We start from the raw sequence: 22737 nt of genomic DNA on the forward strand, positions 1-22737 counted from the left end.
ATTCAGAAATGACTATGTGTTGACTTTTTAAAGCCAACTCTGAAATGATTCAAAGGATCCTATAGAACAGTGACTGAAATTAAAGACATTCAGTGTTATGTTCATTTTGACTCTTTATTCCTCGGAATGAAGAATGTGAGCTAAAATGTCTGTAACAATGTAGAATGTTTGTAAAAATATTGTTTCTCATGTGAACTGCCAAGAGGGTCAGAGTCTCTGATGATAAAATCTCTGAAACTAAACTGAAAATGCCAGCATCTATACATGTGTACTATATATTACACACATCTTTATATGTATATTTATGTATTTTGTGTTTTATATATTAAATATGCATATGCAAGAAAACACATTTTAGTTGATACCATTGAAAACAGTTTTAACCAGGAATATTAGAACCCATGAAGCAGAGAAATCAAAAGGGTGGATGGAACTGCCAAAGGATAAAATTCTTGTGCTATACTCTCATGCTCTCATCTAGAGAATGTGAATATGAGAAAACATGGGTTATTAGTTTTAACATGTTAAGACTGTGCAGTCTGTCCTTCATGTCCATGGCAATAGAGGGTGAAGAACAGCTGGAGAACAGAGAAGACCCCATTCCCTTTAGTTGAGTATAATCTAATGGTTCTCACCTAATCAAGAACAATAGAACTAGAGGTAAAAAGAAACTAAAAGATTTTAAAAATTAACCAGTATTAGTAAAAGATAACTATCATGCACATTTAAAGATAAGGTTTACATAACCTCATAACCTCCAAACTGTAACTAAGCTCATAGTCATCAAAAGTTAATTCCTAGGAAGAATTTGATTATAACAGTCTGTTCCATTATAAACACACCGGTTTTTAGCCATTTCCAAGGAGATTAGAAGTAGGTGTCACCAATCATGCATGGCAGGATCAGAGGGGATGCAAGGTCCTGGAAATTGACCTAAAATACTGCCAGTAAAATAGTGGGTAGTTGTGGGTGCCCTGCTCTTACAAACATCTGCTGAACCCTTCCTTGGATCTGATTCTAACCCAGGGTACAGAAGCCCTGACACACTGGTAAGTGTTCAATCTGAGCAGCCTAATTTGACTTCATTCTGTTTGGGCGTCAGTCCAATTGGCAGATGTTCTTCTAGAAGCTGATCTCAGACACTTTCCCTTTCTAATTTTTTGGCACTGTTGCCTCTGTTGCATGGGCTATTATCTCTGAAACTTTATCTCGGGTTATCCAGGTTTTGCTTGTTTTGTAGGCTTTAGTTTTCCCTTACATCTTTCTGCCCGAAAGAAGTTCATTTGAAAAATACTAAATCACTGGTAACACCTTTGGTGCAAATATGACTTATCAAATAACTTGCCTGCAATTTTCCAGCCATTCATTACCTTTCCCCCACCCCCTCTAAAATATTAACTTCAGAAACAAAAATGCAAATACAAGGTCATCATTGTGAGCACTATACAAATGCACCATTTTCTCTTACAGGTTGGACTTTATAGAATGAAATGCCAGAGCTTTGATATTTATTATCTGAAATAGGTTTAACATTTGGAGAAATGTGTTCAAACACACAACCTTGGAAAGAAAAGCAAGTTGATAGGTCAGCGAACAGAGGGTGAGCAGAAAACACGATGTGCATAATTTTGCTGCGTGTTGGGTGAAAAGTTAGAAAAGTAGGTTCTTTGGAGAATAAAGAGCTCTCAGATGAGGTAAAGGTAAAATACAAATAAATTTCCAACTCTTGATGAGGGCCACGAGATACCAGTTTTAAATATACATGACCACAATATCAATCATGAAGAAATCTTATGTTTTATTGAATACTTTGGCCAGTTCAGCCCCTTTGAAGGGATCACTAATTTAGGAAAGAAGAACAACAAACCATTATTCACTTTCCTGCAGGTTCATCATTTTCCTAATTATTTCTATTGATCCTGCTTTATTCTTTCCACAAATTAAGGGGCAGGAGGAGAGTTTCTATAATAGAACAGCAATGTCTTGTTCTTATCCAAATATTCCACCTAATAAGGATGTAAATTCTCATGGACTGGACAACCACTCTGCAACATTCCTGAGAATTGAATAATATAATAATCTTGAAAGTCAGCAGAGTGGATTATCCACTATTTTTTTTTCTGGACTTGAACTTGTGAACTTAACAGTAGCGCTGCAAAAAAGCAAATGTGCTAAGCACTTTGCCAGAGTAACCTTCCATGTAGACTTTTCATCTTAAATACACACAACTGAAAACAACTACAATTTTTGGAAAATTATGTACAAACCCGATACTTCTTTTGATTACATATAAATACAAATTAGCTATTTTTTTCCTAAAAAGTGGTTATAATAGTAAATAAATACAAAATAAATCTGACCATTATACTTCATGTGCTGGGGTTGAACCCATATAAAATGTACAACTAAATACATTTTAAATCTTTAAGGAATAATTCTCTGATTAAAATATTTGTTTTCCCAACTTCTTTTCGTAGATATAAATATATTTTCAAAATAGCTGTTTTTTTTTTTTTTCCATTCCATTCCATAAATAAAGTCTTCATTGGGAAATATTAAAGTGTCAACTGGGGTGGGGTTTTTTGTTTTTTTCTTTTTTCTAAAATATATATATATATATATATATATTTATGTATTTAATTTTGCTGTACTAGCGACACCCACAACCCTCCACAACCATGTCCTGATAGTTCTTTAATACAACCTTTTCATTTTCGTCAAGGTACAGCATCGAGATAGCACTGAGTTCCGTTGGGACACAGCACGCCTTAGGAATCTTAGAGTTAACAGAATTGACCAACGTCTGAACAATGGCATGATTAGTGGAGTTCAGATGATCAGCCAGAGGAAAAGGGCATTCTCCGTGGCAGTAAAAGGCGTGATACCCCGGGGGAGCCACAATCCAGTCATTCCACCCCACGTCACTGAAGTCCACGTACAAAGGGTGTCTCTTACAGCTGGACTTAAGGCGTTTCCGCTGTTTGTGTTTTGCTTGACGTTTTTCTCTTTTGTGGAGAGGATGCCCTTTCCCATCATGGCCAAAAGTTACTAGCAGCGGCCTTATCTGTGACCAGCTGTGTTCATCTTGGTGCAAAGACCTGCTTATCCTAACATGTCTCTTGGAGACACCTTGTTTCTCCTCCAAGTGGGTCACTTCCACCACGAATCCATGGTTGGCGTGTCCCTGTGCAGTCCACCGCATCACAGCGGGGGTGACGTCAAAACTTTCCCACCTGCTTGCATTCTGATTCACCAACCTGGTGTCCAAAAGTCTGGTCACGGGGAATTTCGAGTTGGCTGTTGCAGGTTTTATGATTTCATAAATATTAATTCGGTGATGGAAACTGCTATTGTCTCCTAAAGCATCTTGCATCTGCTCTCGAAAAACCTGAAGCTCTGCTGAGGTGATAAACTCCTCCGTAGGGATAGAACTTAAATTAAAGAAGAATCTCCGAGTTGTTTTCCCACTCATTTCTGGTAGTTCTTCCAAAGATTCTGATTTGATAGAGAAAAACAGGGAAGAAAAAACAAAAGTCTTTCAGTAAACCAAGTAATGACATTTGATTATCTACAAAAATTTTTAAACCTCCTTGTGGGATTTGATTTAACCCACGTAAAAGTTGGTCACAGAAAATAAAAATTTCCTCTTTAAATAAAAACGGAGCCTCCTTTCTCTCTGTTCTGTAAGTTCATGTCATCATGCATTGCATACCAGGAAACAACCTTTCATAATTCTTTGTTGTGTTTTTGATCTAATACATGAATACTGCTTCCAGGTGGCTATAATAATGGGGGAAATGGTGAAGCATTTCTTTGGAATTCCAGACTTTAGGGTAAAAAAGAAAAAAAGTCAGCACTATAGTTAGTAGAGGTCTAATGAGTGAGGATTTGAGGAAATTATTGCATTTCTTTTTAAAAAAAGGCTTTAATGTCAATCCCTTAAGCAGTATTCTAAAACATTACTCTGCAATTTAGATGATTTACAAATCTCGATATACAGATTTCAGCTTCCTAATTAAAGACTCTGAAACTCAACATCAACGATGACATTTTGCAAAGCACACCCTACTATTTTACTCAAAAGTCCAGAGACAAAGGCATTTACAGGGATCTACTTCTTTGGAAACGTATGGGTGGTACTCGGACACTGTAGTAATTAAGGCCAAACAATTTCAAGAGAAATAGCTTTCCCAACTGTTGTCTGTTCTCTCACCTCTTTATGACCTCAAATATCAAAATCTCACTTTAGATGCTTTTGAAAGAAAAATAAATGACCTGTCTTCTGTTTGTAATGCCTTTGTAGTTTTGAAAGATAAACTATGTTAAAAACCATGTACCTACCTAGTAGGCTGCAGGATGGACACAAAACCAAAAAAAAAGATAAAACTTTATGAAAACATGATTATGACCTACATGCCAAAAGGAACAGTCTCATCCTATTACAGAATAATCCTTCTATACCCACTATCATTATTTCAAAATAGCCATTTAAGTGGGCCATGCACAAAAGCTTCGTCTGATTTAAAATTTCTGAATTTCAACTTTTAAGAAGTATTGTTCTCCAAGCAAGTAATATATGATACAGTATCTTAAATGCTTGTAGTCTGCAAATCATCAAAGGTACAACATTATTATTAAACTGATAGTATATACCATGAAAGTTTGAGATATTTAAGTTTATTTTATTCTAACTTTACCACATCCTATCATTTCACTGCCAACAGAATTTGCCTGCTTCATTCAGATTTCCTACCCAAATGCTAACAAAATCTATTTTGCCATAGTTCCATGTTATCATAAGACTCTGTTTTTTATTAATTTTGCAGTTGTATTTCCCCTAAAGACAAACAGCTATAAGTTGTGCACTGAATCTAGTTGCCTTAGCAAAGGAGAATCATGTCAGATCACTCCCTCAAAGGATCTACCTATGTAAGCCTTCATCATCAAAGCAACAGTCATTATGCAAGCTAAGTGGACACACCAAGTTCAATCAGGGCGGTGTATACCAAACTACGGAGTAACGCTTTAATGCAGTGCTTTTCAAACTTCAGCCTTCACATAAAACAGCTTGTACACCGTAAAGCTTTAGATGCAGGCTCTGATTCAGTAGGTCCGGGGAGATGCCTGAGATTCAGCATTTCTAGCAGCTCCTCCAGGAGGGGATTCTGGGAACTGCTAGACCACACTTGAAGTGTCAAAGTTTTGTAGGATGTTTTTCTTATTCAAGTGTAGATTGACAGAGGAGTGCCTTTTTAAAGGGCCTTTTTGTTAAATAATATAAAAATGAATAGAAGAACCATTAGTGGTGGCAAATGAGTAAGAGCTGAATGGACCAGCTCTCAGTGGGCCCAGCCAGGGTCTCAGAACAGAAGGTTCTTCTAAAGCTCTTCTACATGGATATGGGGACTATCAGGCCAATAGAGTCCTTTAGGGGTCCCTTGTGCCTATTAATCCAAACCTCTGGGGAATACCTTTCAGGATCCATCCACATTCTAAACTCCACTGGAAGCTAATGGTACTTTAGGCCAGACGCAATCATTAAAATAACCTTCCGACCATTTGAATCCGGACTCCTCTCAGTGGCTCCGAACAAGTACCAAGGATTGTGTTTAGCCTCTTTCTTTCTCCTTCTCCTTGCAATTCAGATATTTCTGCTGAAGGTAATTTTTCAGCCAAGAAGGTAAAAGTCAGCAACCTCAGATCCCAGTGACACCAAAGCCAGCCCAGCACCTGAGCTACTGGCTTATCTGATAAGAATACACATAAGAAGAACCTCTTTTCTTTCAAAGAGGGGGAAGCGAGGAAAATTATCTAGAGCATTCACTGACTACTTATATTAACAAAAGTGCCCAGAGAAATCACAATTGCAAGAAAAACCCTAAATCCCAATCCACAAAAAAACATACATTCTCACACATTCTCTCTCTCACACACACGTACACACCCACATGGCCAGATGATGACAGTGAAGGGACAAGCTACAAGGCAAGTATGAGGGAAAGGTAAATGAAGTTAAGAAGATGGGTATAAAAAAAGATATGAAATAGAATAATAACCTCCAAAAAAATTAAATGACAAGACTGAATCATATAAAACTGCCACTATTTGACCAGAAACACAGACAACAGCAATTTTCTGTGGTTCAAGGTCTCGGTGGAAGTTTGTAGCCTTAGCAAAGGAGAATCACTTAGTGGCCTTAAGAAAGGAGAAAAAAATACACTACCAAATAATAATAGGTGATACAAAGATCTTTCTCTGACCTTCCCACTGCACCTCAGTGAATCTGTTTCTTGAAAGATGCCATCCTCAATACAAAAGCATCCATTGCAACACCCCTGAATTGTAGAGACAGGTCACAGAGGTAAGTTAGAAGGTCACAGAAACCCTCAAACCCAGGAAAGTAACTGGCCAAGGTTAGGGAATATATCATCATTTTCTTTAATCTGCCAGGGCAGAGTATGAATCTTTTCTTAAGGGTACAAAAATTAAAGCCTATTTGAAATAAAGTCAATTAAATAAACAAACCTTCTATAAATTATCACAGCAACCCTGAGGATGCCAAAAATATAGGGATCCTCAAGTAATGTATGCTTTTTGGAGACTGATACAATTGCTAGTTTTCTGTAAATATCCCTTCCTGAATAAGCTGAAGTTCTTAAGGGATTTGAGGGTTACGAACTGTCTTTGACCCGAGTTTCTGAGCTCCTAAGTTCTTAACCAAATGGATGGAGCTATGGCTGCAAAAATGTGAGAAAGTGAAGAAAAATAAGACAACAATGGTATTTGACCCTTCCTCCAAAAGTGAAGTCCTAATTCAACAATCTATACTACATCAATCATTGATCTACCTTAAAACAATTCAAAAGACTGAGCTGAATTCTCTCAGCCAGCCTAGATCCACTCTGGCCTCCTTTTCCCTAGAGAAGGGAAGGCTATAACATTAACGAAAGAAGTCATAATGATAATGATAGCTGAATGCTTTTTTTGAGTGTATTCTGCCACTATCCGATTTATATGAATTATTTCACAATAAACCAATTTGAGAAAAACACTCATTATCTCCATTTTGTAAATGAAACAGTTGGAGTTCAGAGAGGTTGTGTAACTTTCCTAAGGTCACAGAGCTAGCAAATTAAGAGTAGATATATGTAATTGAATCTACTGCAGTTCTCAGGTTTCTTTATTTTTGTTTTGTTTTGTTTGTGAGACAGTCTCGCTCTGTTGCCCAGGTTGGAGTGCAGTGGCGCAATCTCAGCTCACTGCAACCTCCACCTCCCAGGTTCAAGCACTCCTCCCACCGCAGCCTCCCAATTAGCTCAGATTACAGGCGTGTGCCATCATACCTGGCTACTTTTTTATATTTTAGTAGAGATGGGGTTTCGCCATGTTGGCCAGGCTGGTCTGGAACTCCTGACCTCAAGTGATCTGCCCACCTCGGCCTCCCAAAGTGCTGGGATTACAGGTATTAGCCACCATGCCCAGCCAGTTCCCAAATTTCTAGCGGCACTAGCCAGCACAAATAGACGGCACTACCTAACATACACAAGGACTCAAAAACTGAAGCAAAAGTCAAAACCATTAGGGGCACATTTATATTTAGTACAATGATAACATGGGATGAGTACTGTCCCAACTAAATGAACAGAAACATACAACTTAGGTATGATAGACAGAACAGATAGAAATGACCAGAAAAGTGATGGGGTCCACTGGAACATGTCTATTTTATACGGAGCTGCTGCTATTTTGTGGCTGCCCTTTTGTTCTAAATAAAGTACGGTAAGTTTTATCAAAAAAGTAAGTTACCATTATGCTTTGAGGATTTTAAAACACACTTTGGGCTAAAAAACCTCCAGTAAAACAACGACAAAAACAACAAAACCTGGGGATATTCTGGCAAATCAGTAAGGCTGGAAGTCACTGCCGTAACACAAAATGAAAGAGGCTGAGTATAATAGACAAGATTTTCCAGATAATAAAATAACAGAGAACTGATCAAGGAAAAAAAAAATCAAATACAAAAGGTTAAAAATATTCCTTTTTAAAAAAAATACAGCAAAGGAAATGGCAACTAAAGGAACAGAGAGCATGGTTGTCATCAACAACCCTGATTTGGCCTCTGCCCACCCTTAACAGCAACTCCTTTGGAAAGATGAAGTATTCTCTCATTGTCTCAGTGAAAATACACAAAGAGCAAGTCTACGAAGACAAAATAGTTCACTGCAAAGGGATCAAGAGAAATTTAGGGGAACCACTAAAAAAGAGGTGGAATGGAAAATGTCAGTGCCAAGGAAGTATCATTGGACACCAAAGCCTCCATCTCAACAACCATTTCCAAATAGAGTAACTTTCCTACTTAATGTGGCCTCTGTAATGACAATGAAATACCTGGGACCACTGGGAACCATACCAGGGAAGTACTGACTTTGGTGGATCTATGTGTCCAAATCTGTTGTTTGCACTGGGAATTTGTTCCACAAAGTCTCTAATGAAGAGCAATAGTTGTTTCTTGAACTTTTCTATTATACAGATATTTTCATAATAATTGTATTTGTGGAAAGAAGGTTAATCTCTATTTGAAAGCTTCAGTCACAGAGGCAAATCATCCAGTTATTTCATGTAAAAAGAAGACTGTGTCCTTCAGAGTGAGGAGAACAAGCACCTGGTCTTTCTATATTCCCATCCGACAAAAAAGCATAAAGACTTTTTGGAGGGCCAGAGAAGTCAACCAGTTTCAACGTGTTTCCAACTACAGCATGCACACCACACTCTTTCCACTTGCAGAAGTGACTTTTCTATGTTCAATGGCAGTTTCGAAAGGCCTATGTAGCTGAAGCACTTTTTAATGACCTTGAAAACAATAACATTTCAGCAAAGCTTATATCCTCCCAAATAAAAGCCATTGGAGAAAGGACTAGACAAAATTCAATAGGAAAAATACAACTGATAATTCTGTCTCAGATACCCTGTGATATGGTTGCATTATACTCATATTGGTTGCAAGAATGCCATCATGATGTCCAGTAATTCCACCAAACCATCCAATCACATCCACAAAGAAAACCCAACAGGTAATTCTTATGATTGGGTCTTTATGGTCTTTTATCAAATAAATGCTCATTAATGCTGTAGGAACTAAATTCTGTTCTTGAGCCAGCAACCTTCATCACATGGTTTACCAAAAATTTTTTTAGTAGCATGCATGGCACAAGGATGTTTATAAAAAGCAAATCCTGGGTTTATACAACAATGATTAGTCTTGAAAAAAGTGCCATATCCATCCAGACTAAGGATGATATATTAGTCATAACGAGACAAGAAATGGATTAGTTGAAATTTGGGGCAAAATTACATAGCTTTTCTCCATTATCTAAGTGCATTAAGAACTGAAGTTATTATAAGTAGATTTTAATCAAATTGGTAACTTCTGTACTGTTTCTCAGGTAACATTTACACTCACAAAGATACAAATTCTGACTTCATAAACTTAAGCATGCCTTTTAAGTTAAAATAACACAGTTTAATAATGTGTAGCCTGTTTAGTTTTGATCAAACCACTTCTAGATGAATAATGAGAATATGCAGACATCATTGATCAAATCCTCACACAATGGAATATTTTAGGTGTTAACTAACTTAAATGCTCTTCCTTTTAAGTTGTAACAGAGACACAGCATCTTCTTGGCCTTAAAAATAAAGTTAAGAGCTTCCATGCTAAATTTCCAGAAGAGGTTTCTAAAACAGCTATTCTTATTACATTTCTATACAAAATAAAAAGTATTCTAATCAGCACTAAATGGGAATGATTAGCTGGATCTATAATCATTTCAGGGTTAAGATGGCAGAATGTACACATACACACAAATTTTACATATGACAACGGGGACTTCTGCTTTCATTGAATGAATTCTGAAAGAGTGGAGTGAGATCTTACTGCCTTTCAAATCTGATTTCTGCTAGCAGAGAGCACCTCACTTAGAAATGTGCTTGTACATGAACTGATGATCAATTCAGTGTCCCTGTCATAATGTATAGCTGCCTATAGCTGCCTCAATGATAAAGTATCTTCTGCTATGTGGCCTGCCTTTGGGACTTATTCCCATTACCAACAGATATTCTCACAAGTATAAGTCATCCTTCACACTGGGAGAAGACATCTGGCTGGGTCATTTCTGATTAGTCTATTATCAGTGTAAATTTCCCACTTGAAATTTACCACCTAAGCAGGAAAAGGCAAGAAAGAGAACTTCACCCCCAACCCCTCAAATATCCTTCAAGTGGTTGCTCTGTGATATACAATTTTGTACTCTTTTCTAGGATTTGAAGAAACCCATGCTCTATTTTAAATGTATTAAGCCAAAGAGGCATTTAAAAATGTAGAAAAAGAACTGAAGTGGAACATATTTTTGACTAATTGCTCTAAGAACTTAGGTACAGCAGATCTCAACAGCTGCTGTAAAACATTTCCAGTCCACTAAATGCCCTTCTGATGAAACAAGCAGAAATATCCCACCTTAGAAAAACCACATGTAGTATCATAAAAGAAGAAAAAAAAATCCACATTTCAGTGCACATGAAAAAAAAACAGGCAGCTGCTACAAACGTTTTTATCTGAAGGCTTGCCTTGTCTCTACTCAGAGCCTATCTCGGATTTAAGCACAGGACAAGAAAGTCATTGTGGAAACAATAAGATTGATTGTAGAATTGATCTCCCACGGGGATTAGATTGGGATTCAAAATCTTCCACACCAGGCCCAGATCAACTATAAATTAGAAAGACTTTGGGGCCCTGGGCTTTGATTTTTCAATACTATCTCTGAAAACTCTGCCCTTGGCTCTGTCTACCCTGAAACCCCGGCTTAAGCAGCAGATTTATAGAGCAAAAGCTTCCAAACAGACTTAAAGAAATCTTAATCTGCCTCCCTTTTCCTCCTTTTCCCTCTGTGGAATTCTTGCACGTTTAGCTGACTAGGGGCATGCCTTTTGCCCTCATCTTCCCCATCACTTGATTTCTCTCCAATTCTTCCGGGAGGAGTAGCTCTTCTGGCTGCAAGCCAGGAAGAGGGTGCGGAGTTACTAAAGGGGAATCCCTGGCTCCTCCACCACACAAGCAGTGACTTAAAATCAGATTCAGAAACCATAGTACAGAAGCAAGAGTGGAAACGTCCGCTGGTGCCCTGGCTAAGCTGCCTCTATAGGAATGGCTGCAGTCTGCCCATGGTGGAGGGCTTTGCAGGGTGACTCCCCGCCCCCACGCCCTGCTCCATGCCTCACCTTCATGGTGGAAGCTGCGCACAGTGTTGGCTCGGCTGGCTGCCCTCTCCAACCGGTGGTCTGGGGCGGGTGAGCCCGGCTGACCCGATTGCCTGCGATACAGGTCTAGCATGTAGGGGGGCACCACGGCGTCCCTGCTGGGGGTGGGTCTCTGTTTCAGGCCGAACATGCTGAGCAGCCGCAACTCGAACTCGCTCAGGACCTCGTCAGAGGGCTGGGATGAGGGGCGGCCCGACGACGACGCCGCGAACTTCCTGCGGCCCAGCTCCGGAACGAGGCCAGCCGCGCCGCCCAGGAGGACCTGGGGAAGCAGCAACGCTAGAAGACAGCGGGTCCCGGCCACCATGGTCGACCTGCGGACAGGACCGACGTGAGTCACCCGAGCTCCCCGCCCAGTCCTCCCCCCTCGCGCCCCCGCGGCCCGGGCTCCCATTTGGCTGGTGTGCCTCCTCCAGGGTGCCCTCCTGGCTTGGCACACTCGCGAGTCTAGGTGAGACCGACCGAAGCTCAAATGTTTGGGATAATGAAGGGCCCCAAGTTCCAGAACCAGGTGATTTATCGCTCCCATCCAACTCTTAACTTGTCTAACATCGGATTTGGGGTTTGCCCTCCCCTCCCAACCAAACCAGCGCCAATGACTGTCACTTATTTTGTGTGTGACACAGCGCTGACTGCCAATGCTGGGAACCTGGGCGAACCACCGCTTGGTCTGACACTATGCGTCCCCTATATAAACCCAAATGCAGAGCGCTGAGCGCTCTCTGGCATATAAACACACACAAATGGTGCATGTGACTTCCTTAGAGGCACTGTATAGAACTTCCTGATACACACACACACACACACACACACACACACCCTATAACTTCCAGACCCTGTAAGCTCAAGGCCACAACTTCTGAAGCCACTTACAACTTGTGTCCCACGCCCCTACACTCAGGGGTGTCTGGAGAGGCAACTCCATCCCGCATCCCCGTAGTACAGTCAAGATACTCATGTATCTTCCTGGGATTATATAAATGGTGAATATCTATTAATGCACGTGTCAGCTGTTAAAAACACAGCACCAAGTGGTTCTTCAGTACTGACCCCTCGCATTTCTGGAAACAAGAAGGGAGAGCCCCAACGCCTACTCCTAGTACTTTTCTAAATGGGATAGGGCTCTGAGTAAAGAAATCAAGTCTCCCGGAAACACTTGAAGAAGGGAGATCACCATGGCAGGGCGGACAGGTTCTCAGCTAACGGGTGAAACCCAAGGGCTACCCTCTCAAGGAGATTTCTTTGACTAAAAAAAAAAAAAAAAAAAATTAATTTAAAAATAAATAAATAAACAAAACACCTCATCTAAGTGTTAACAGCTCCAAAAGTATTCCAGGGGGAGGGTAAGAAAGAGGGGTGGAAGAGTGCGGGCCGGGAGGGTGAGGCTGATGGTCGCCCGGGGCAGCTGGAAGGGGGCACCCTGCAGGGCTCCGTTGCACGTGGACTGGAAAGGGGTCTGTTTACTTCTGGCCTGGACGTAAGGAAGGGCTCTGCCGCAGTGGCTGCCCAAATCCCCCTCCCACCCACCACCTACCCCGGCCCCTGGCCCGCGTCCTCTACCTTTAGGAGACCGCAGTCCGTCTAAGAAGCACGCGGAGACACGTCCATTGAAAGAGCGTCCACATGGAAAAACTCTGGTCAAAGGACCTGGCGCAAGGACCGAATGTCCGTTCCTTTTCTTTGCCTCCTCCTTCTCCCGGGTGCTGGCCGCGCAGTCTCTTTTCACGCTGGGAACAGCGTCTCAGTGTCGGGCAAGGCCAAGGAGTGGAGGGGCGGTGGGGCTCGGAGGTGCTCGGAGGTGGCGAGGCAGGCTCCGCTGGGGTAAAGGCACCGGCGCAAAGTGGGGAGCTCAAGTTATTCTCCCTGCAAGTTCAAGAAGTCCCAGCCAAGTGCTGACACACAACAACAGCGAGCAGGGGGAGGAGTGCGGGGCAGGGAAGGGAAGGGAGAAAGGAGAAGCTGGTGCTGTCGTCCTCCTTAGGAACCAGCGCCCGAGGGACGCGTGGTCCCGCGCGGGGCCGGCTCCAGGACTCGGGGAGCGAGGGTCGGGCGCTCCGCGCTAGCTCCGCCGCGGCCCATGGCTCGGGGCAGCCATCCTGGGCGACGCCGGGTCCGGGGAAGGGCACGGCGGCGATTTCGGTGCCAGGCGAGTTGCCCCCCCGCATCACTCTGCCTTACTCCAGTGCACCCCCATTCGCGCTCGCCAGTTGAAAGCACCGCGGCTCTGGCGCCCCGTCGTCCTCGGGCGCATTCTCCGGCGAGTCGAGCCAAGTCCCGGGCCGCCGAGGCGGGTGGTTGTGCTCTCTCCTCTCTCTGCTAGCCCTGGGGCCAAATGCCCTTTGTGACTAGCCTGGGGTCCGATCACACCTCGGCCGGCGCTTCCCAGGCCCCCGATCTCCTGCAGTAGGTGCTCCGCATCGCGGCGCTAGGCATCGGCTCCGGAGTCCCCCGCACTCTGCGCGCCCGTCCGCGGCTCTGGCGCAGCCCGGGCAGCAGAGGCCACGGCGCTGTGGCGCGCTCTGCCGGGTGCTCCAGCCCGCGCGGGGTCTGCGGCGCGCGGGTGCCTCGCGGTCCCCGGTGATCCGCGCGGCGCTGGCCCCGAGAACGTTCGGGTCGCCGGCGGAGGCTGTGGCGGCAGATGTGCGGCGGAGGCTGCCAGTGCCCGGTAGGGTGTGGGAAGCGGAGCGACTAGCGCAGCGCGAGCCGGGCGCAGCGCGGCTGGGCGAGGACTCCGGCGGCGACGGCGGCGGCGGCGCCGTGGCGCGGCGCTCGCGGCTTTTAAAGGGGACGCCGCCTGCCGGCTCCGGCTCCCTCCCGGCCGCGGCCGAACACCTCCCCCTTCGCGGCGCGGCTCGCCGGGGATCCCCGAGCGGGCGGGAGCTGCGCGCAGGGGTGTGGACGGCGCGCCCGGGCAGCCGCGGCGGGGTGGGGCGGAGGGCGGGGGCGCGCGGCCGCCAAGGGGGGCGCTCGCGCCTCCACTCCTTGTCCTCAAAGGTGAGATCAGCTGGCGCGCCGGACCCTCGCGGGGACTCCGGAGGCGAAATCCAGGACAAATGCAGGGTCAGGGTCTGGCCTCTATTTCCCCTCTGGGCCCGTTATTCAACTTTCAGTTTGAAGTTTTTCGGTAATATACAATTTCAAAAAACAAAACAAAACAAACACCTCAATTACAGCGCATTTTGGCATAGCATAGACGTCGGATTCACGCTTCTGTTTCCCCGGAATAGGAGGAAAATTAAAAGAAAACAGGAGGCTGAAAATTGAGTGTTTTTAAACATTAATACAAAGAGATGTATGTATTTCCATATGTAAATGCATGTGTACAAATTTCCTTTTACATAAATATGTGTATGCATTTATTTTCATATCCATATGCATGTTATGGTTATATAAATATATCCAATATACAAAACTATGTACATATATTTCTATATATTCATATATGAGAATATACACAACCGAAGGTAAACATTTCGGTAAATATGTGTCTATGTATGTGACATGGATGTCATCCTGCTTTACGTGACATGTGTGTAACGTAGACTGTGTGTGGCAGCCTGAGGGATGGATGGGAGGGATTTGATTTCTTTTCATGGTACAACCACTTTGTGCCTTGTGATGTTTATCTCACCCAGCTCAGAGGCAGGCGATTAACAGCTCAGAGGAAGGTAAAATAACGCACTGTGTGAACCAAGCGTACAGGACAATTCCAGTTTGGGACCTTGGAACCTTCTACTCCACCCTCTTCCATCAGGCCCCCAAGAAGTAGGGCTGTAACACGTGGCCAAGTCACTCCTCAGCCGAAACGTTCCTCAGAGCTGCTGCACGATGAGTCTGGGGCCAAGGCTTTCTACCCTTCCCAGGATTTCAGGAGACCCCATGCACAGCACCTCAGGCTTGCCCAAATGATTCCTGAAATAAAGGGCAGAAAATTTTTGGAAAAGGCCACGGTCTGCTTTCCCAGAGCTATCGGGCCTGCAAAACAGAGAGAAAAAAGTCAGAAGCGGGAGCTGGTAATAAAACTATTATCCATGTGTATTATTTTTTCGGTGGGGGAGCTAAAATAATACCAGGTTCCGCTCACGTAAATCGGATTAGCAACCCACAGAGGCGAATCAGGCACTTGCTGTTTCTAAAGGTATGAAGGTCAAATAAGGTATTTTGGAAGAAGCCTGACTACCAGGAAAATAAAACGGGGTTGGGGGAATTATTCGGGAACATGCTACTTTATTTCCTGGGAGGGGGAGGGGGGGAAGGTGCTATAGAAGTTGATTGTCACTAAGAGTCACTGGACCGCAAATAAGTAGGCAATAAAACATATTCTACTCATAGACACAGGGCTTCTGAAACTATTTCCTTTCCTATCAAGTTTAATTAAGAAGTTAGCAATCAGTAGTTTCTGTCATTACTTAGATTTCAAAAACAAAACTTCAGTAAGATTTAAGTAGCCTTTAAAGAAGAGGAAAAGTTGGTAACTACTGGATGCACCCGAAGAAAAAATAAAAAATATATCTCCTGGGATGACATTGAGGATGTCTTGTAGCTTTAGAACTTCATAACTTGATAAGTGGAAACCTTGTCAGTTTAGATTCTGAGGGAAAATGCGCACTTCTGAACACTGTTTCATGTTAGTGTTGCCCATTACAGAATCTCTTTTATGTAGGGTGTGTGATTTCTGAGGAACTACTTACTGAATGCTTGTCCCAAGCACAACTTACATAAATTTTGGCCCTTTTTTTTTTTTTTTTTTTTTTTTTTTTTTTTTAAGAGATGGCTGCCCTCTTGTGGTGGAAATGAGTTTGAACGCTGGAAAGAAAGAAGTCCATCAATAAAAATAGTCTCCAAACACTGATGAGGGATCGAAGTACAGGATGAGGGAACCTACCCATTTTCCAGGGAAGAGCAATAGTCAGAAATGATCAATCTAAATAGAGACGAAGTATTTTTTTTTCCTCTCTTCACTAATGGCTACCTTCCACCTGCGATTCAGAATGCTGGGTTATTTAATACTTTGAGAGAGTGTTTGCCTTGAAAATATCACTTGCTGCTAACCATTGTCAATTCTACCTTCTTCAAAGGTTCATTCAAAGTTTTTCAGTTCAGAGGGTGAAATTCATTCTTGCTGAATTTATCAGATTTGGTGCATCTGCCAGCAAATGTGGAAGGGGCAGAGGTGGGAGTGGGGAGTTGTTTAAGAAACGACTAGTAGAAGTTGCAAATTCAAGTGCGTCAGAGGGTACAGACAAGTTATGTAACAAAGCAAAGATGACCAGATAATGATTCCACATAAAGGAGGTTGTTGCTATTCCATTTCAGTCATTTCTTGCCAGTTTCTCAAGAGATAGTGGAAATTTGCATTTGATTGTGTGTGGATGAAATTAAGTGCTTACAGTCATACTTCAGCAACTTTTACTTTAGCACTTCAGCTCACATGATATTCCATTTTATTGCATTCTGTAGCTATTAGCATTCAGCATTGTTCTTGCTAGGCCAAACATTATCCACATTAACCTTAAAATAGTGATCCTCACGTATTGTAAAGTTCACAGCCGGCATTACATGATCCATCCACCTTGTAATTGTCATTTCATGGAAACCTGTGGCAACTGCCCTGAGAAACCTTCTTTGCTTTTTAGCATACATATCGCTTTGTTACAAGTGTGACACCTATAACCAGCCCTACTTACTTACTTTACCTGGATGAAGTTTTTTTTACAGGAACTTGGAGCCAAGGCAAATCAAATGTTTTCCTTTTTGGTGTTTGATTAGACGTTGTAGAAAGAATGGGAGAAGTGAAGTGATTTATATCAGAAACTAGGCCAAGTTGGCCAAATCAGGATCATTGCTTTCAGCAAGTACCAACTACATCTTCTTAAAAATTAAGAAGAATGAATTTTGTGCATTGATTAGACTGTCACACAGTTTAAGATATACACCTTATGTCTGGAAGCTATGTTGATCACAGTCCAAGATGTAGTTTGGTGACCTTGATTCTAATTCCTGCTTCTGTCATGGATGACTGACTTTAAAATGGTCATCTCTTCTGTTAATTGGTGTAAATAAATATATGTTTGCTTGCTTCAGACTGACATGATGGTCAAATAGATAACATGTGTGAACTTAGAGAGTTTCTGATTCCTACTCACTCTGTATCTTCAAATGTATTCTTTGGTCTTCTGTTTGCAATATGGCCTGGTTTTAAGAGATGGGACTTTGGATGCCTTTCTTCTCCTTCTCTTTCTCCTCCTTCTCCTTCTCTTCACCCAGCTTTTATTAGATTGCCAAACAGTGGATATTTCATCAGAAAGGTCACCACTTGGGTCAGTCAATCTAAAGCAAAGGTCCCCAACAATTTTGGCACCAGGGACCAGTTTTGTGAGGGAAAATTTTTCTACAGACCAGGTTGAGGGGGATGGTTTCAGAATGAAACTGTTCCACGTCATATCATCAGGCATTGGATTCTCATAAGGAGCATGCACCCTAGATCCCTCACATGCGCAGTTCACAATAGGGTTTGAGCTCCTATGAGAATCTAATGCTGCTGATGATCTGACAGGAGGCGGGGCTCAGGCAGTAATGCTCCCTTGCCTGACCCTGAGGGTTTCTAACAGGCCATGGACCAGTACCATCCATGGCCCGGGGGTTGGGGACCTCTGATCTAAGGCAGTAACAAATTCTCATAGCCTCAGCTCCCTCGTGAATACTCTGTAGAGACTAACAGTTGACTTCTCATGGAGGTTGTGAAGAATAAATGAGAAGATATGTGTAAAGACAACAAAAAGTTGCAAATTTGTATCACTATATACATGCAAATTAAGGCCATTGGTTCTGGTTCTTGAAAGATGAGTTTGTCTTATGTGATTTTCTTTTGCCCTTGGTAGATTTCAAAAATATGGGTTGAATGAACACATGCTCCTGGAAAATAATTATAGTCTTCAAAATAAGACTCCCATGAGAAGCCTGTTGGCTTTTTAGCATGAGTACCACTTTGTTACTAGTGCAATACCCAACACCAGTTCTGATTGCTTTACTTCCATGAAGTTTTTCATGGGAACTGGGAGTCACAGCAAAAGAGCAGCATTTAGCCATTCAAACGTTTACCTATTTTGCATTTGATTAGACATAATAGGAAGGATGAATGGAGTGGGGTAATTTGTATGCAAAGCCAAAGCCAGGCCAATTGGCCAAGTACGATTGTTTTAAATATCCACTACATACTATTTAATTACCGTATACCAGTACATTTGCATACCATGTCAATGATATTAAAATGTTTTGAGTTTCTGTTAATTAGACTGTGAAGAGTCAACTATAGTATTTCCTTTTACATACCCAGTCTACAAATATTTATTGAGCAGCTACAAAGTCCATGGCACTATGTTATTAGGTTCCAGTTAATACAAAGATACATAATCTCTGCACATAATTTATTTAGAATTCAACGGAAGAAATGCAACATGTTTACAGGTAAATAAATATAAAATACATGGCATATGAGATAAGAACTTTAAGAGAGTTGAGAAACAAGTGCTTCAGGTTTAATGAAGAGCAACTCACTTCTGAAATGTGGAACAAAAAGCCTTGCTCAGTAAATGTCACTACCCTTATTTTACAGGTGAAGAAACTGTGCTTAGAATAGTTAAGTCATTTTTCCAAAGTCATATGGCTAGCAAATGGCATAGCTTACACTAGACTCATGTTTTGGGAGTTTTGGGCTTTTCCCCCACGATGCTTATGGTCTCTCAATTCTATACAGCGGTAACAACTCAAAGCCAAGACATCATGTGAAAAAAACATAGGATGTTGTTTTGAGGAGTACAAAGAGGTGATTCAAGTTTGGAGGTGGGGTTGGATAGGGATAAGGCTATACTAGAAATTTTTAAGACTATTCTTTAGACGGAGCCCCAGTAGGAAATGATGACATATTCTAAAGGGGCAGTTGAAAAGAGTTGAACAAAGGAACATTATACAAAACCATGGGCAGAATTGAGAGAAAGTGGCAAGGGATCATGAAGTATCGTGGCCCCACATTGGGTAGCCAAACCAGGAACACAGAAGGGGCAGTTGCTGGAGCCCGGAGAAAGCCACAGCTGAAGGCAAGCCATTGACAGAAGCCAGGGAACTGGCAGGGCAAATAAATATCTCAACCTTTCTTTTCTTTTACTCTCTGAACATCTGTGGACAACTCTCATTGGCCTAATTTGACCAGAAGAGCAAGTGTATTAGTTACCTATTGCTGTGTAATAAATGACCATAAACTTTGTGGCTTGATGCCCATTTTATTATCTTGGAGTTTTTGTGGATCAGGAATGCAGAAAGAACTTAGTCCTCTTCTCAGGGTCTTGTAAGGCTGTATTCAGTTTTGACAGGGGCTGCAGTTTCATATAAGCCTCAGGGTTCTCTTCCATGCTCCGGTGGTTGTTGGTAGAATTCACTTCCTTGCAGCGGTAGAACTCATTCTTGGTTGCTTTTTTCATCAAAGCCAGCAGGAGACTGTGTTTCTGACTACTAGACCCTGTTTTAAAAGAGTCACATAATTATATTAAGCCTACCCAGGATAACCTGTCTTTTGATTAACTCAAAGTCAACTGATTAGGAATCTTAATTACATCTGCAGAAATCCCTTCACTGTTACCTTATAACATAACCCAATAAGAGGTTTAACATCTCATAATATTCATAGATACTTCTCATACTCAAGAGGAGGGGAGTATTCAGAGCTTGCACACCAAATATTCAGACTCTCGGTCTCTGCAGCCTATAGAGGTCGGCCTCTCAGGCACGGAGGAAGGAAAAGAGTAGATCTGCTCATGTTGTGGATCTCCAGGTAGAAAAAGAATATCCAACCTAGAAAGATTTGAAAAGTGATGGACTACAGGATCTTAGAACTCTTGCCTCCTACTCCAAAGTGAAATGTTTTTACAGAGGAATGGCAGGTTGGAGATGCAAGTTACAAAAACAAATCTCATATTTGGTAGAGCATAATAGCGCAGTATAGAAAGTATAGTGAGAGACTGTAGGTAATAGAACCAGTTCTTAGCTTTTGTAACTATGCACAGAAGTGGTATCAAGGGTCTAATATTTGGAGCCCAGGTGAAAAAAAAACAAAAACAAAAACTAGTGGGACCCTTAACATGGGGGAGTATGAGCAAGAGCCTGATGAGAGACTTGGGGATGATTCTTTCTAGAAGTACCTAGAAAATTCTGGCTAAATATCCTCATGGAGTTCTTCTGGAGTGATAATTAGGCACTGGCCTGGAGTTCAGGGGGAGGATTAGGGAATTGAGTTGTAGATTTCTGAGCTAAGGCTTAACCATTTGAGGAGGAAATAGTTGCCAAGGAAGTGCATAGAAGATGTCACAGAAAAAGTGTTCAGAAAAATAAAAAGCAGACAATGGTGATTTGTCTTAGAATTCGTAAGAGAGGAATTTTCAGAAGAAGAAGCAGGTCTGCAGTCTTCAATGATGGTGAGGAGTGTGGAACAAATAGATGAAGAGTTCGCAGCTCCTTGGTGAGGTTTTTAGATTGCAGATATAGAAGAATAATGAAGTGGAGGGAGGCTAGTGGGGTTGATGTGGGAGTAGAAAGAAAGAAAGCTGAGTTAGAGTGGGGTGTAACTTTGGAGGACATGTGATTTGGCTGTTTAAAAAAATGCAAATAATGAGGAAGCTAGGGTCAAAAGAGAGACTTTAAAAAATTGAATGCAAACATGACCGACACTTGTAGGAACGGGGTGACTTAGAAGAACTCAACTTTTCACCTGAACAATAAATTTGATCAACCCCTCACTATATGGCACTTTGGGCTCATCTGGCAAATGTTCTCAATTTCTTCAATATGATAGCCAGGAGTTTTCATCCTCAAATGGATCTTTGAAATCAGCCCTTGTGGTAGAAGCCCAGTTATTGCCTAGAAGATGTTTGCTCAAATGTGGAAATGCCTGAGACTTTTCCTCTTTATTAACTTATTCTCAAGATAACTTTCTTCCCAGCAAATTACCTGAGTCTCCCAACCTTTCTGTTTCCTGGTTTCTTGCCCTCCATCCTGGGACAGAGCTAGCTATGCAGAGGTGATTCTTCAGCAATGAGGCAGACCTAAGGTCTTATCTGTAACAATTTGCTGGGGGGTTCCTCTTCATCTGAACTTAACAGTGATCTGTTGGAAGCTCATCACTTCCAACCCGGAACACAGCTTCTTCAGAGTTCACTCTGAAAGAGGACAGGAGTAGAAACCTAAGCACTGCAAAGACAAAGAATTTCTATGGAGATGACAGATTGGAAAATTCTTTTCTCTTCCAATCCAGGACACCAATTATTGTATATGTGTAGGACTTTGAATGGAAAGCTAATAGAAAATAACTTGAATGGGCAAGTGCATTTCTAGTGACATAAAAATAAGAAAATAAGATCTTGTTTCTGTCTGAGCTGATCTTCAGGAAACCCCCCAATGTTGCTCCTCCATATCCAGCTATCTTCATCTCATTTATCTCCCAAGGGGAACTTCTAATACAGCAAAATCAGGCTCTTTTTGTCTCCAGCACACGACGTTCATATCCACCCTGGTGACTTCTACTCATGTCCTTTATTACCCTTGGGGCCACTGTCATTTTCCATAGCGGTCCCAATCCTATTGTTTCTTTCCATTTTGCTTTGTGAAGGAAGCGACCCAATAATCTGTCATACAAACAGATGGGTTTTTTTGAGAGTGAAATGTGAAGATACAAATACACTGGAATGATAGGGGTCAACAAGAACTGTCCCAGGCACACAGGACCTGTGGTCACTCCATAAAGCCCTCCCTGACATTGCCAGATCTCAGCTCTTTCTCTTCTCTGAAATCCTATTCCATACTTTGTCTATGCAACTTTTAACACTATTTCTTGTCTACCTCAGAGTGGTCTTGAGCTTCCTTTCCCTGGCCACATTTATTTGTAATTGTCTTAATTCCTTAAACTTTCTTTGTATGAATTGGTAGTACCTATCAGAGTGATAAATCTCAGTAAGCTTTTATAAATCCTTTTAGGTTTGATTTAACTTACTGGGTACATTGAAATATTTTATCTTTTTTATTTTCAAAAACATTATTCAAATAAATAATTAAGAGTTACTAGGGGGCTAAGTACATATAAAATAGTTAGGTCCTTTCCTCGATTGTAAGCTGCTTGAGGTCAGAAATGTTTATTTAAAAAGTAAAAATAATTGTTAGTTTAATTCAAAGTGCCCTCAAGTTTTTAAAAGATTTTAAGTGCAGGATTCAGAAGAGATCTGATTGTATCACAGAAAAAAATAACCAGTTGACAAATGAAGCTTTGGTTATTGACACAACTGTTGGAGTTACTTCTTCTTTATGAGTGATTTCTCCAGATATATATTTATATCAAATAAGTAAGTAATACATTCAAGAGCAGAGGAGGTGATGCAAGTC

At 41.9% G+C, this 22737-nt stretch overlaps 1 protein-coding gene and 1 long non-coding RNA gene across 2 annotated transcripts in view; both read right to left on the reverse strand.

The window, feature by feature from the left end:
- Positions 1–1774: 1774 nt before the first annotated feature.
- BMP2 (bone morphogenetic protein 2) lies at positions 1775–14145 on the reverse strand. The gene is made up of 3 exons (XM_033185651.1): positions 12874–14145; positions 11275–11627; positions 1775–3495 (listed from the first exon to the last, which is right to left on the reverse strand). The coding sequence occupies exons 2-3, from the start codon at positions 11618–11620 to the stop codon at positions 2651–2653; spliced, it is 1191 nt and encodes a 396-aa protein (XP_033041542.1). The 5' UTR covers positions 11621–11627; positions 12874–14145; the 3' UTR covers positions 1775–2650.
- Positions 14146–18825: 4680 nt separating this feature from the next.
- Positions 18826–22737, reverse strand: part of LOC117068251 — a 45529-nt gene continuing 41617 nt past the window's right edge. Inside the window, exon 3 of the long non-coding RNA XR_004431047.1 lies at positions 18826–19828. This is a non-coding gene — a long non-coding RNA (uncharacterized LOC117068251). The remainder of the gene's footprint in view (positions 19829–22737) is intronic.

The sequence above is a fragment of the Trachypithecus francoisi genome, unplaced genomic scaffold (genome assembly GCF_009764315.1).
Source record: "Trachypithecus francoisi isolate TF-2019V2 unplaced genomic scaffold, Tfra_2.0 Lachesis_group21, whole genome shotgun sequence".
Lineage (NCBI taxonomy): Eukaryota > Metazoa > Chordata > Mammalia > Primates > Cercopithecidae > Trachypithecus > Trachypithecus francoisi.